The sequence below is a fragment of the Myotis daubentonii genome, chromosome 11 (genome assembly GCF_963259705.1).
Source record: "Myotis daubentonii chromosome 11, mMyoDau2.1, whole genome shotgun sequence".
In the NCBI taxonomy this organism is placed as follows: domain Eukaryota; kingdom Metazoa; phylum Chordata; class Mammalia; order Chiroptera; family Vespertilionidae; genus Myotis; species Myotis daubentonii.
In genome coordinates, this window is record NC_081850.1 from 5284839 (window position 1) to 5299980 (window position 15142).

General features: G+C 55.8%; 2 protein-coding genes across 3 annotated transcripts in view; one reads left to right on the top strand and one right to left on the bottom strand.

Moving 5' to 3' along the window:
* The window catches only part of SEMA4D (semaphorin 4D), a 105058-nt gene extending 97707 nt beyond the window's left edge, over nucleotides 1-7351 (top strand). Inside the window, exons 17-19 of one of the 2 annotated variants that reach the window (XM_059656346.1) lie at nucleotides 1852-2061; nucleotides 4854-4951; nucleotides 5528-7351. In XM_059656346.1, coding sequence (XP_059512329.1) covers nucleotides 1852-2061; nucleotides 4854-4951; nucleotides 5528-5554 — 335 coding nt within the window. In that variant the 3' untranslated portion in view covers nucleotides 5555-7351. The remainder of the gene's footprint in view (nucleotides 1-1851; nucleotides 2062-4853; nucleotides 4952-5527) is intronic. The other variant, XM_059656347.1, reaches the window with a different exon arrangement.
* Nucleotides 7352-14789: 7438 nt separating this feature from the next.
* Nucleotides 14790-15142, bottom strand: part of SECISBP2 (SECIS binding protein 2) — a 40621-nt gene continuing 40268 nt past the window's right edge. Inside the window, exon 17 of the mRNA XM_059656353.1 lies at nucleotides 14790-14975. Coding sequence (XP_059512336.1) covers nucleotides 14917-14975 — 59 coding nt within the window. The 3' untranslated portion in view covers nucleotides 14790-14916. The remainder of the gene's footprint in view (nucleotides 14976-15142) is intronic.

Sequence of the window (15142 nt, forward strand, 5' to 3'; positions counted from 1 at the left end):
TGTGATTCCTGATGGATGACGGCACAGTGGCTGTACCATCACTCACGGACGGACCCCTGTGGGACACTTCCCAGCGTCCCGCTCACAGGCACGGCGCCTTACTCCTCCACAGGGTCCGTCATCGTCTCGGAATCATTCCCAGGACTGACAGGTCCGGGTCCGACTGCCCTGGGGAGGAAGTTTCTTTGAGGCCTGTCCCTGGAGGATTGCCGATGAAGGGGGCGTGGCAGAGCTGGGAGCCATTGAAAGGGATCTCAGTTAAAGTAGAACTCACCCTCTTTCTAAAGACCCAGCACATGACAGTCTCTGCCCTCCACCTGGCCCTCCCGAGACAGTGTGTGCCCCCCACCCCCTGTGTCTGGCGGGGACACTCCCACACGCTCTCACACCCACACGCTCGCACACCCACACGCTCACATGCTCACACACCCACACGCCTGCTGCTGTCTGCTGGCCAGTTAGTCCTCGGCTCTGATATGTGTCTGCTCAGTGCACTCGGGCCACCGGCAGGCAGGCATAGTCCTTCCTCTGCTGGCCGCCCTGCACGGAGCCATTTATTTCCTCCTGTCCGGTCGGTGGGAAGAACCTGGCTTTGAAAACCGAGTCTCAGGTAGTGGGGTGACCGGGGGCGGGGCAGCACTGGACTGGGTGGTACTGCAGTCCGCCCGCCTGCAGGGGGTGGCGTCCACACAGACTATCGGGCATGTGTCAGGTCCCTGAGCCAGGAGGCTGGAGGGTGTCCCCTCATCCATGCTGTTTGGGTGCCTGCTGGGCCCAGGCACAAGTGAGGGGGAGCAGCAGGGTGCACGGATGCTGTGACCAGGAGCAGCAGGGACAGAGGCCGCAGGAGTCCGGCCCATCGCTGCTGCCTCGGCTGTGCCGCCTGCGCGGGCCGCCTTTGCCGCTGTCCCCGCCTAGCAGGTCCGCACCCGCGGGCGGAGCCCACGTGCTGGGTGCTTTCCTCAGCAGGCCCGGGAGCCGGGCACACAGTCCGTGGGGGTCCCGGCCCGTTGGCTTCCGCAGGGAGGGAGGTGGGCCGGCCTCAGCACAGCCCCCAGCCGCGGGCTCACCCTGCTCTTTGGGGATGAGAGGGCGGCCCCACGGGCTGCTCCAGCGCCGGGCCAGAGCCGGTCTTGCTTCTGGCTCTCTGTCCCCTGCCTTCCCGCCCACCATCCTCCCCTCAGCTCCGGCTGGACGCCTGTCCCTGGTCCCGCCTGAGGCAGGGAGCCGGGGAGCTGTGCTCTGGCTCAAGTCTGGCCCAGCAGAGCTAAGACCCTGACCAAGGGCCAGGGTGGGAGGAAGGCCCGGTCCCCATGCGCCCTGCGCCCGCCTGGCCCCAAGCAGCTCCCGGGCAGCTGCTCCCACGCCCTCATCAGGCCCAGCCAGGGCCTGTCAGGGGAGAGCTCTGGCCCTTGTGGTAGGGACAGTGAGGAGGCCCCGCCTTTGGCAGCAGGTCTGGCAGGGGGGGGAGGGAGGGAGAATGGAAGTTCCCAGGCCCAGAACCCCCTGTTCGGAACAGACACCCGCCCGGCGCCACCACCAAGCGCTGCACTGGGCTCAGCCAGGAGAGGAGAAGGGGGTGCGGCCCTGGGGGACACCCTGTGCAGGTGCATTCTGCGAAGGGCGTCTGAGGGGGCCAAGGAGCAGGTCCCATGGGCAGGGAGGGCACGAGCCTGTTCCTTCGGGGTCAGGGGGCCACAGGGGGCCTGCCCTCAGCCTGCCCCTTCACCTCAGGTCCAGCTGGGACAACGGAGCCCCGATCTGGGCAGCCCAGCCCCGCCCCTGCCCCGGGGCCGTTCCTGTGGGCCCTGCATCCTGGGACACGGGCTGAGCTGGCCTGTGTGCCCCCAGGTCCTGCGGATGTTCACTTTGTCTGGGAGAAGAATGGGCGCGAACTGGAGACGTGTGTCCCCGTGCAGACCCACGCGCTGCCGGACGGCAGGGCCCACGTGCTCAGCTGGCTGCGGGACGCCGTCCGCGAGAGCACCGAGTACCGCTGCTCCGTCCTCTCCTCGGCGGGGAGCCAGACCTCCCGGGTGCGGGTCGCCGTGCTGGAGCCCGGTAAGCGGCCCTGCTCTCCCCTGGGCGTGGGCCCTCACTGGCCGTGTCTCCAGTCTGGGCGCTTGGGCGCTGACTGCGTCTGGCTTTCACGGGAAAGATGAAAGTCCATTTTTACAGCTGCTTCCCCCACCCCGCCCCGCACGGCTGCCGGCCTCCCACCTCCGGTGTGGGCGTTCCCGGAGGCTGGTCTGTTTCCTGTGCGGTCGGTGCTGAGCTCCATCTGCGTGGGTCCGAGTTACCACCTCCACACCAGACTCTGTCTTCAGTCCTTGACCCGCAGTCATACGGGGTCGCGTCTTCGGCCTCCCCAGACCTCTGCACCAGGGGCCAAGGGCCGCCCTGGGCCAGCACCTGCAGCTGGGCTCCCCTCTCTGACCGGGGACAGTGTCCCAGCCCGGCACACTGCGGTTTTCTGGGGTTTGTCCTCCAGCCACCAGGAGCAGTCTGTCCCGTCGCCACACTTAGATGTGAGTTTGGCCGGACAAGCAGTTCTGTCTAACGTCACCCGTGGGTGTGAGGACGCGCCCCACCGGCCTCGCTCCAGGCGCCGTGCCTGCGGCCTCACCTCTGCCCTCTGGTCCCACGCCTGGCGCCCGCCCCCTGCAGAAGCCCGCCCCTCGGTCTTCCGGAACCTCCGCTCCCTCTTCTCCGCTTCATATTCTGTTCTTTCTGAAACCGCTTCCACTGGGCCGCCCCCCCCCCCTCCCCTCCTCGCTGCCGCCTCTCCCGTCCCTCTCCTGGCGCCTTTCGTAGGGGGCACACCTGCTCCTGTTCCCGCCTTACAGTCTCACCGTCACCGGTCACAGGAAGAGCTTTACATCCGCTCTTTGCTCGTTAAGCCCCGTTCTTGCTTCATGGCACAGTCCTCTCCAGCCTGAGATGTGCGGAGGCTTGCTCTCGCTTTCCTTCTCCCTCCACGTTGCCTGCTCTGCTTGTTTTTCTGTCTTCTCTCCCTCAGAGCCTCATGGCCCTCGATTGTCTGCTTAGTTTGAGAGAGGGGCCCAAGGATGCCTCCTGGCGGGGCCCTTTCACCCAAGGTCAGCTCCCTGCACGCCCGCCACCTGGGAGCTCCTAGAAGTGCGTTAGGAATGCAGAGCTCCAGGCCCGCCCCGGGCTGCTGAACCAGGGGTCCCTGGAGGGGCACTGGGTTAGGAAGTTCCCCAGGCGGTTCCTGTGCGCCAGCGTCAGAAAACGCCTGCCCGCACCTCTCCCCTGCCTGTGTGCTGTCGGGGGAGTTGGGATGGGGTCCCTGCTGCAACTCCCTTGGAGCACAGGCCCTGCGGAATGTCGGTCGGCTGTCGGTTGGTGGACACGCCAGCCAACCTGTCTGCTTTCTGTGCACCCGCCCTGAGCCCTGAGCGGTGCTGCCGAGACCCTGCTGTGCCCTCTGAGGCCACTTTCCTCTGGGGCGGGAGGGAGGCTCCTCGGGCGGCGCAGGGAGGGCTGGGCACGCAGCTTTGGCAGTCAGTGGCTTGGAGCGCCTGCTGCCACGGCTCCCGGCTATTCTGTGAGGCTGCCCCTCGGGGTCCCCAGGGCCGGCCCAGGACCCGCTCTGCGTTTGCCCGGGAGCTGTCCCGGTGCCTGCCCCCTCCCCCACAGCTTCCCCTCCCATGTTCGTGCTGTTTCCTCCCCTAGTCGCTGTTTTCAAGAGTATAGGCGTGTGTTTAGATAGATAGATAGATAGATAGATAGATAGATAGATAGATAGATAGATAGATGCATGGATAGATGGATGGATGGATAAATAGATAGATAATTTTGTCATTTTATTCAGGGTTTGGGAAACAGAAAAATAATTGTGAATATTTACTCCCCCGAAACCTCTGTTCTGTTCATTTCTGTGAAATCCCTGTCGGTGCTCAGGATGAGCTAGCTGAGCGTGATGTGCACACACATCTCAGTTAGGTGAACAGAGCCACCAGAGAGTCGCTGTGGTGAGAGCCCGGAGGCGCCTGGCCGAGGGCCCTGTGCCCCCTCCTCTGGGTCAGAGGCAGGAGCCCTTCTCCCCGCTGGCAGGTGCGGGACACACATGCTCTGGGGCAGCAGGGCCTGACTCAGGTAGTGGCTCACGGACAGCTGACGAGTTGGGAGAGAACTCGCAGGCACAGCCACAGGAGGAGCGAGCGCGCTCTCACCCGCCTTCCTGCAGGTGTGGGCGGCGGGCAGGCGCGTGAGGATGGGTTAGAGATACGACTCCTGTGTGCACTGCGTCCCACCTGCTGTGCCGGGCAGGCGGGCCGGCCGCTCAGAATCAAGGACCCCGGTGCCGGCTGCCATCGGGGCGCCACCCAGCCCTCCGGTCTGCTCAGGTGTGAGCTCCGCTTCCTGCCGAAGGCTCGGGTTCTCGGGCCCCGTTTCTGAAACTGGTGGCCTGAGCTGTTGTCCAAAGCAGCGACACGGTTCGTGTTCGTGTTTGCCAGGAAGCTGGCTCAGGGTGGTGCCTCCCGACAGCCTGTCACTGCCTTCACAGTCCAGGCTGCAGGTCCTTCCCCTCCTGGGAGGCCACGGCGGCTCAGCTGAGCTGGCTTCTGAGCCTACCCCCCTCCCCCGCCCAGGGCCCAGCGTCTCTCATCGTCCCAAGCGGTGTGGGGGGTTAGCCCGCTGCTGCCTGCGCACAGTGCCAGCGCAGGGGAGGGCAGGGCCAGTGCCTTGGGGCTGGTGGCCTGGGAAGCCCCCAGGGCGAGAAGGTGAGGCCCTGGGGTAAAGGCCGACCCAGGGCCACTCGGCGCAGGCGGCTCCGTCCAGCAGCGGCGCCTGCAGAGCCGGGCCCTGGGGCCCCTTCTCTCTTGCAGAGGTGACCCCCCAAGAGAAGTGGACCAGAGAGCTGGCCACCTGGAGGGCTGTGGCCGGGGAGCACGGTCGCATGATGCAGAGCTGGAGGAAGGTGTGGGTACGTGGCCCGCGGGCAGCCCCTCTGTGGGATGGTTCGGGCCCATTCTGCCAGGGGTGGGGCCCTCACAGCGACTGAAGTCAGACGGACCGGAGGGATGTGGGTGCAGAGGCAGGGCCAGTGCCTCTGGTTAGAGGTGTCCCCGTGCCATCCCCACCTCCCGGGCAGGTGGGATGTCGGGTGCTGGCAAGAGCAGTTGTGTGTGGCCTCAGCACTTGCTGGGATCTGCTGGGCGGGCCCCAGAGACGGGGTGCCCCCTCCCAACACCAGGCCGCGAGGCCAGGCATCGGCCGTCCCTTCCTGGCCCCACCTCAGGGCCAGACCAGATGGATCCCATGGCGGAGCGGTCAGCGTGAGCTCAAACTCGAGCTCTCACGGTGTCCTGGGTTAAAGCTGCCCAGGCCCCTCCTTGCTGCCCGCAGGCCAGCTCCCCGCAGGGCCCCTCCTGGCCCAGGGGGAGCACACAGGACAGGAGACTCGAGGCCTCTGGCCACACCTGAGACCGTCTGTGGGGAAAGGAGGGAGGGACGGGAGGCCGGCTGTTCTGCCAGGAATTCAAAGATGTTCTTCTTTCAGGAGAGCTGTAACAAGGACACCTTTTAGCCACCTGGGGGCAGTGCCGCCAATGCCACCTGCCGCCTGCCACGCCCGTGGAGAGGCCCTGGGCCGCGGCTGTCGCCTTTCCTGTCCCTGCCGCGCGGGCACCGAGCGAAGAGCCCCGACTGGACGCGTGTGGCAGCAGCTGGGATTCCTTTTGGACTAGGTGCTCACCTGTGACAGTTCTATTGGCAGAAGCAGGAACCCAGGCCGGGAAAGGGCTGCCAAGAGAAACTGGTTAAGGCAGCAGCATGTGGCCCGGCCGGCGTGGCTCAGTGGTTGAGAGTCAACCTATGAACCATGAGGTCACCGTTCGATTCCCGGTCAGGGCACATGCCCAGGTTACAGGCTTGATCTCCAGTGTGGGGCCTGCAGGAGGCAGCCGATCCATGCTTCCCTCTCATCATTGGTGTTTCTCTCTCTCCCTCTCCCTTCCTCTCTGAAATCCATAAAAAATATATATTTTAGAACAAAGACAGTGGCCAGCAGCGTGTGATGGTGCTCCCAGCACCCCCTCCCTCGTGACCTGAGTCACTGCACCTTACGCAGGTGGCCCGCAAGGACGCTGGCGGCAGCGCAGGCCCCTCCTGCCAGCTTCCCTGCTGTGACTGAGCCTGGGCCCCCTCCAGGGGGCGGGTCCCATCACCGGCAGGAGCGCTGCAGGGGAAGGCGGCGGCCAAACAGGCCTTGACCTCAGCAATGCCGAGGCCCCATGGGCCGCCTGGGACTGAGGGCTGTGCGGTCCTCCCTGAGCTCGGGGTGCCCCCCCACCGATTCCATGCGGCTCTGCGTGCACGCGCCGCTCGCAGCCCGGCCGCGGGCACCCGGCTTGTGTGGGGCGTCCCCGGGCCCGTGTCCTTTCTGCAGGCGGAGACCCGGACGCTGTCCCACTGCTGTGAGTCCCGCTGCCTGCCGAGGCGGGAGCTCGGGTCCTCCCCGCGAGTGGGAAGGTGAGGGCCCGGCCGCGCTCAGCCTGTAACCACAGACTCCGGTGTGGAGTGACAGTTCTCACCGCATGCCCGCCGGTCAGAAAACCAAGACCTGAAAACAAGCCCAACTGCTCTTCCCACCTTGGCAAGTGGCTGTGCCCTCAGCCTCGTGACCACCGCCTGTGCCCAGGCCCGCTTCCCCAAGCAGCTCGCATCCTCGTCCACCGGTGCTGCCAGGGTCCCTGCGGGCGAGGCTGCGGGGACCGGACGGCTCAGCTGGGCTGGAGTCGCCTGGTCTCCGTCTGGCCAGCCGGCCAGGTGCCCAGCGCTCTGCAGCGCTCACGGCCCACACGGTGGAGATTTTGAGGTGGTTCCCCTGGGCTGGGCTGGAAGGCCTGCCCTCTGCTCGGTGCTCCCCGCCTCTGGACATAGGGCGCGCACGTTGGCGCTCAGCCAGCAGGCCCCTGGGTGCCGAGGCATTGTGTTCTGTTGGAAATGTGGGTTCGGACTCTGCACTGTCCTGTTGAACACAGCAACAGCGTCCACATCTGCTCGGCGCAGGGGGTGCGGGGAGCCCCGCGGGTCTGCTCCCCAGCAGGCGGGCGCCGCGCAGCCACTGCACCTCCATCTGCAGCACAGCCTCGGCCGGGAAATGGCCGCCCCGCGGCCCTGGGCCTGCTCCGGCCTCCTTCCCCTCGGTTCGCTGGACGGGCGCCAAGGCCACTGCCCGCAGGGCTCGCCACACACGGCCTGCTCACCAGCACAGATACTTTTGTCTTTTTAAGTTTTAACAATGTCCCCTTCAATTACAGTTAGCGTCACTATTACGTTAGTCCCAGTGTACAGCACAGGGGTTGGACATTTATACACCTCGACGTGATCGCCGGGCACCACACAGTCCTGCAATAGTACGGCCCCTCCCTGTGCTGAGCGTCACTGCTGTGCGGCCTCGGCGGCCTGTGCAGAGCTGGCGATCTGCATTTCTTAAGCGTCCCCCCCCCCCCCCGCCACCCATCCCCCAGCCAGCCATTTGCTCTCTGTAACTATGAGTTTGTTTGGTTTGTTCATTTATTTTGATTTTAGATTCCACACAGAAATGAAATCATGTGGTATCTGTCTTTCTCTGTCTGACTTTCACTTAGCATAATACCCTCTAGGTCTATCCATGTTGTTGAAAATGGCAAGATTTCATTCTTTATTTAAATGTCAGATTTATTAAGGTATAACTTACATACAGTAAAGTACAACTGGATGAGTTTTAACAAATGCACAGTGTTGGAACCATCACCAGGCTGGATAAGATACTTACCACTCAAAGTTCCATCAGGCCACTCACTGCGGGCTCCCTCCAGGCACAGCCCCCCAGCCCGGCACAGCCCCCAGCCCTGCACAGCCCCCCAGCCTGGCACAGCAGCCCCCAGCCCGGCACAGCCCCCCAGCCCAGCACAGCCCCCCAGCCGGCACAGCCCCCCAGCCCAGCACAGCCCCCAGCCCAGCACAGCCCCCAGCCCGGCACAGCAGCCCCCAGCCCGGCACAGCCCCCCAGCCCGGCACAGCCCCCAGCCCGGCACAGCAGCCCCCAGCCCGGCACAGCCCCCCAGCCCGGCACAGCCCCCAGCCCGGCACAGCCCCCAGCCCAGCACAGCCCCCCAGCATGGCACAGCCCCCATCCCGGCGCGGCAGCCCCCAGCCCGGCATGGCACAGCAGCCCTCAGCCCGCCCAGAACAGCAGCCCTCAGCCCAGCACAGCAGCCCCCAGCCCAGGAACTGGCCTCAGCCCTTTAACCCACCAAACACGAGATGCAGCAGGAACGGGCTGTGATGAAGCCCCTGGTGCAGAGGAGCCAGCGAGTGGCCTGGTGGCACAGGTCCTGGGAACATTTAAACCAGGGGTCCTCAAACTACGGCCCGCGGGCCACATGCAAATACAAATATTGTTTTTGTTCCCGTTTTGTTTTTTTACTTCAAAATAAGATATATGCAGTGTGCATAGGAATTTGTTCATAGTTTTTTTAAAACTATAGTCCGGCCCTCCAATGGTCTGAGGGACAGTGAACTGGCCCCCCGTTTAAAAAGTTTGAGGACCCCTGATTTAAACGGCCTGTTTCCCAGCTGCTGGGCCTGTTCACTTTCTCAGTTGAATCCAACATCCATGGGATTTAAGCCATTTCATCCTTTAAGGGAATAAGTTTCAAATAAGGCTGTTTATACTGGAGAAAAAAATGTTTTGCACAAACATTCTCCTTGGGCCCTATCACAGGTCTAGTAAATGTCTGCTTCTTATAAAAGACTAGTGGCCCGGTGCACAAAATTCGTGCACACTGAAAGGGAATTAGAGGAACGTAATTTGGACTCACTATCTAATATCAATAATATGTGAGCGTGAGGCAGTTCACATTTCTGAAATTCGGTGACATGAATTTTGGCTATTACTTTGCCAAATAAATGGAATTTACAGATATCAGTTAAAAGAGCATTCAGCTTAATATTAAAAACTCTGGCTACCAAGTTAAGTCTGTTTTCAACTTTTTGCCAGCGTAGTAAATTGTTTGCAGTATCTGCTCATTTGGGGTTGCATGTCATGGTTATAAATAAATCGGGCTTGCCATACTTTGTTACAATTGCCATAGCATCCTGATATCGCTGTTGCATATTTCTGGGACTACCCTCAAAAGATGATGGAAGTATTATCATTTTACCAATCAGCACATTATCATTTTCAGATTTAGATTTGAGATATTCCATCAAACCACTATATTTTTCAACTCTCAACTTAGATTGGTTTGCTTTGATGAAATTTATCCGATTGGCCTCCATTTTGAATATGAATCCATGATAAACTGTTGAGTTAATTTTCCTGCATTTAAAATAGGATTGAACGTGTCCCACGCAGAGAGATGAAATCCATAATACTGCATTTGTGTGACTCTTGTCCTTACATTTTGTCTAGTATTATTGCCGATTACACTGTTGTCTCTGAGTCTTAATGCAATATCTGTTCCCCAGCCTTTTTCACCATGTGGAAAAAAAACAAGATATGTCATCGCATCTAATGTAGGAAACAGGATTTTGATTTGTTTCATTTTAGTGGCATTTGGATTATTGGGATCTGGTTTACAATGAATGAGCAAGTCCCTTTCAAAAGGAGGTTCTCCATCTTTGTTTCTGAATATGACAGCAACCTCGGTTACACGGGGAGAATTATATCTACCTGGGTCACTGTTACGATCATATTTAATCGCCATTGTTACTTCTGTGGGAGCAATACCTTTTGCTGCTGCTTCAGGTTGGGCTTCCTTTTCTACCTCATGGAGCATCTTGTACGATTTTGTTAATCATTGATTTCATGCATGAGGTTGTTGATGTTGATCATGAGTCTTTCTGAGCAGCCCTGGTTTTCTGGCATTGCTAATCTTTTACTTGTAGCTTCAGCTGTATCCAAAATATAGAGTTGAGCAAACTTCCGAGAAACACCATCCGAAGGATGTAAAGTTCCAGTTTGGTGATAAACTTGTCCGTGTATTCTAAAACAGTATGGCCCATATCCTGATGGCCATGCAATATTTGCACCCATAGAAGCAAAAGCGAAAGAACTATTTATGGAACGAATATTTTCCATGAAATTTTTACTGTCAGAATCTTCGTTTGTCATTAATCTTTTTAAATATGCCGGGTAATCTGGAAAATGTATATCATTTGGACAGAATTTTCCTTTGCTACAACATCGAGTAAATTTCCCATCGGATGGTTTTTCATCAGAGAAATTTAGTGATAGGCAAAATTCACATCAAACAGTCATTCCACCACAACTATGTTCGAGAATTGCATCCTCATGTAGTCCATTTTTGCTGAGAAGGCAGTTCCTAATGGTATTGGTAGTACTTGTTGATGACTATTCTCTAAACATATTCTGTCGTTGCCACCACCTTCTTTCAACTTCAAAGGCACGCTGGTCTTTAGACATTTTCTGTCGATAATGCCGGTGTTTTTTGGCATCAGAGCGACATTTTTCCAGTAGCTGGTCTTCAGATACATTCTGTCGCAGGCGCCGCCTTCTTTCAAGATCAGATGCAAGTTGCTCTTCAGACATTTTCTGTTGATAACACCGGCATCTTTCGGCTGCAGAGCTACGTTGTATCAACAGTTGTTCTTTAGACATAGTCCCACCTCTCTACTGTCACGGTCTGAGATGCAGGTGAATGAGAGTCCTGGTTCTCAGGCCGCTGAGAGCTGTCTGACCAACGGCTGATTCTGGCTGGGTGGGACTTCCTCCTCCCTGCTGTCAGTTTCCACAGCTGTGATAAGGAAACTGGATGACAGAGGGAGCCATGCTCTCCAAGTTGCTCTCTCTCTCACTCTGTTCTATGTCCAGCGGCCTCCTTGCTCTGCCAAGTCTTCCAAACCTCCTGCTCTCCACCTGCTCGCCTGCTCTCCTGCTCTGCTCTCTGCCAGCGAAGGTCCCAGGAGCCCGCGGGCGTGGCTTGGCCGGCCTTGCCTCCCATGTCTGGAAATGGTCCCGGGAGCCCGCAGCCACAGTTGCCTCCCGGGGGCACTTGACACCTGCATATGCAAATTAACCCGCCATTGTTGGCAGGTTAATTTGCATACTCACTCCTGATTGGCTGGTGAGTGCAGTGGAGGAATGGTCAATTTACATGTTTCTCTTTTATTATATAGGATTCCCTAGGCTAAAGAAACACTGCCCTGCAACAATGCTAGTCTTATAAAGCCCACACACTTTGAGTACATTAAGCTTCTGAAAAAATGTTAGTTTTTGCTAACAAAAATGACAAAATAATGAAATATATAAAATATTTTCTATTCTCCTCTATTCATTTCTTTTTTTTAAAATATATTTTATTGATTTTTTACAGAGAGGAAGAGGGAGAGACAGAGAGTCAGAAACATCGATGAGAGAGAAACACCAATCAGCCGCCTCCTGCACATCCCCCACTGGGGAAGTGCCCACAACCCAAGTACATGCCCTTGACCGGAATCGAACCCGGGACCCCTCAGTCCGCAGGCCGATGCTCTATCCACTGAGCCAAACTGGTTTCGGCCTCTATTCATTTCTTGAGTTAAAATAATACAGCCCTGGCTAGGTAGCTCAGTTGGTTACAGCATCATCATGATATGCCAAGGTTACAGGTTCAATCCCCAGTTGCCAGGACTGACCAGCAGACCCTGAGCGATGGATGAATGACTACTCTGACACACGTTTCTGTGAAAGAGAGGGCTAAGGGAATGCTTGGCTATTGGAACCAAACAGGCCCATTCACCTGCCTCCTTAGGCTTTTATTGTAACAACAGCTTGAACTAAAATTAACTATTAGATACTATCAGCTGGGTAAGCATCCTTGAGAAGACACATGCATCCTTTAAACAAGGACGTTTCGAAGCCTAAACATAAAGAGTCTAGCAAAACACCTGGGGGCTCAGACTTCTTTGGAAAAGTCAAGGAAGGGCTGCCGCCTTCAGCAAGGTCCCCTTGAGGCCTCTGACCTTTCAGAGATCCTCCCCACAGGCTTTCCAACCCAGTCCTGTGTTTCCCCACACCCAGCCAGGGCACGTGCAAGAATCAACCAGTGAATGCATAAGTAAGTGGAGCAACAAATCCATGTTTCTCTCTTCTTCTTGCTATAAAATCAATCAATAAATTTAAAATTTAAAAAAATTTTTAAATTAAAAAAAATCACACAGAAATAAGTTTGGCAAATGAACCCCCCCCCCCCCCAAATATCTTGTCAGCTACTTGGAGCACTTTTTACGGCTATTATCCAGTGTATTTATGTCTGGCTGCTCTAGACTGAAAAATAAAACACATTTACACAAAAAGGTAGCATTAGGTGTGAATTCCCTGTGATACTTGCAACAGTCATGGTTCAGATGAAAGCACTGTCCTGTGATACTTGAAATTCAAATAACTTTTATTTAAATTGTAAACACAATTCTTAGCACTGCATTAGTAGCCAAAACCCTTTGTTATAAAAAGCCTAAAGAGTATTTCTGGATAAGGCAGTAGTTCTAGGTTAATAAGACCAGATTTGACTTGACACTTTATCCAGTAGAGAATGGAAAGAAAAAAAAAGGTTTAAAGAAAACATTATTTACATACTTAGAAGCCCGGTGCACAAAATTCATGCACTCAGGGGGAGGGGTCCCTCAGCCTGGCCTGTGCCTCTCACAGTCCAGGAGCCCTTGGGGGATTTCTGACTGCCGGCTTAGGCCAGCTTGCCTATGCCGGCAGTTGGATATCCTTAGCACTGCCGCCGAGGTAGGAGAGGCTCCTGCCACCGCCACTGCGCTCACCAGCCATAAGCCTGGCTTCTGGCTGAACGGAGCTCCCCATGTGGGGGCGCACTGACTACCAGGGGAGGTCAGTGCATTGAGTGTCTACCCTCTGGTGGTCAGTGCACATCATAGCAACCAGTCATTCTGCTGTTCGGTTGATTTTTATATTAGCCTTTTATTATATAGGATGTATTCAGAGGTAAACATTTGGTGACAGAAGAGACTTTTGTTGTTGTTAATCCTCACCTAAGGATATTTTTCCATTGATTTTTAGAGAGAGTAGAAGGGAGGGGGAGAGACAGAGAGAGAGAAACATCGATGGGGGAGAGACACATCAATTGGTTGTCTCTTGCACATGCTCCAACTGGGACTGGGGTTCGAGTCTGCAACCAAAATGCATGCCCTTCACTGGAATTGAACCTGAGACCCTTTAGTCTGCAGGCTGACTCTAAACCAGCTAGGGCCCAAGATCCTTCTTTATCCTTGATCTTGAGGCCAGATAATACTTTAAATGTTCCATATCAGCAAGTGATCCTCTACAAGTGGTACATCTGCAGACATACTGATTGTTACTGTAGGAAAGATGGGAGTAGCTTTGGTCAAGTTCAGATACCTCAGTGTAAAGTTAGCTGAACTGGCTCATTCATCTCTATGGTAACAGCTTCCTCTTCTTTAATGGCATTACTTATTTGCGACAGCTTAATATTTCCAAGTTCCCCACTTGCAGAAAATGTCACTCCGTCTTTTGCACAGGAACTTACACGTTTTCAACATCTAAACCCATTAACTTAATTTCATAGTCTGAAACCTTTTTTTGATTTGGAGATTCAAATACCAGTGCCAAGGTGTCCGCATTATCAGCAGCCCTAGGGTGATGATGCTTTAATTGCCAGCACGTTTTAGTATTTTGGACATGCTGGTGGGGGTCACAGTGGTACATGCCAAAGCTCTCGGAATACAGGGTGGGACGTGGGACGTGGGACACACCCCAGCTCTGCATGTTCCCTGGTGGGGCTGATGTCCTGTAGGCCTCTCAGTGAGGCCCTTCAGCACCTCCAGCCCCTTTTCAAGAGGGAGCCTTGGACCAGGGGCACACTTTGAATATGGTGGTGGAGTCACAATGATGCAATGTAGCTGGAGGTGAAGGGAGGAGGAGGTGGAGCTGGCATAGGCATCGCAGGATGACAGTGAGCAGGCTAACGCAGCGGCGAGAGCCTGAGAGCAAGGAAGATCACTGATCTCACTTTTATGACTAATATCCCATTGTATATAGTACCACATTGTTTCTATCCATTTGTCCATCAATGGTTACTTAGGCTGCTTCCACATCTTGGCTATCCTATATAATAAAAGCTTAATATGCAAATTAACCGAATGGCGGAACAACCGGTTGCTATGATGCGCACTGACCACCAGGGGGCAGATGCTCAACACAGGAGCTGCCCCCAGCCCACAAGCCCCAGGCCAGCCAAGGCTGGTGCCAGCGGGGGCCCCCTGATTGCCCTGCTGGTTGCCCTGCAGAGGGAGGTGGCCAGCTGCAGCAGCGAGGGCAGGGCTGGTAAGTGGGAAGTGCCAGGCTGGCCAGGGTAGGTGCCAGCAGGGGCCCCCCAATCATCCCGCCAGTCGCCCCACAGATCAGCCCTGACTGCCAGCCAGGCCTAGGGACCCTACCTGTGCACAAATTTCATGCACCAGGCCTCTAGTTGTAAATAATGCTGAAATGAACATACGGGTGCATATATCTTTTCTAATTAGTGGTTTGTTTGTTTTTTCTTTGAATAACTAGAAGTAGAATTGCTGGGTCATAGGATAGTTCTATTTTTAATTTTTGGAGGACACTCCATAGTGGCTGCACTGCAACCGAAGGAACCCAGGTTCGGCTGCCTGCCGCAAAGAAAACCAGCACATCCCGAGGCAGGTGACAATGGAGAGGAAGGGTTTATTTGAGTGCTCACATCTCAAGAAGATGGGAGACTTTTCCCCATCCTCAAAAATCCATCTTAAGATTTCAGTGCAGGCAGGGGTTTTTATAAGGAGGGAGAGGGAAAGCAGGGGGAGGGGCTGTGGACATGAAGGCAGAGTCCTGGCTGTTCCCAATATGGATTCTCATGGTCAGCATCCTTGAGTTGGCCATCTGTGTCTGGGCAGTCAGCAATAGCAACGGCCTTGAAGGTCAGGCTGCTCCTTAGGTTCACACAGAAACTGAACTGTAAAGTATACCAAACACAAAATTTTTAACATGCAAACTCCAGTTCTGAGAGAAATATCAGGTTAGAGTAACAAGTTGGGTTTAACATCTACTGAATCAATATGGTAGCTTTATATAGGTAGAGTGTGCTCATTACGTTTCTGCACCAATTTACAATCCCCCAAA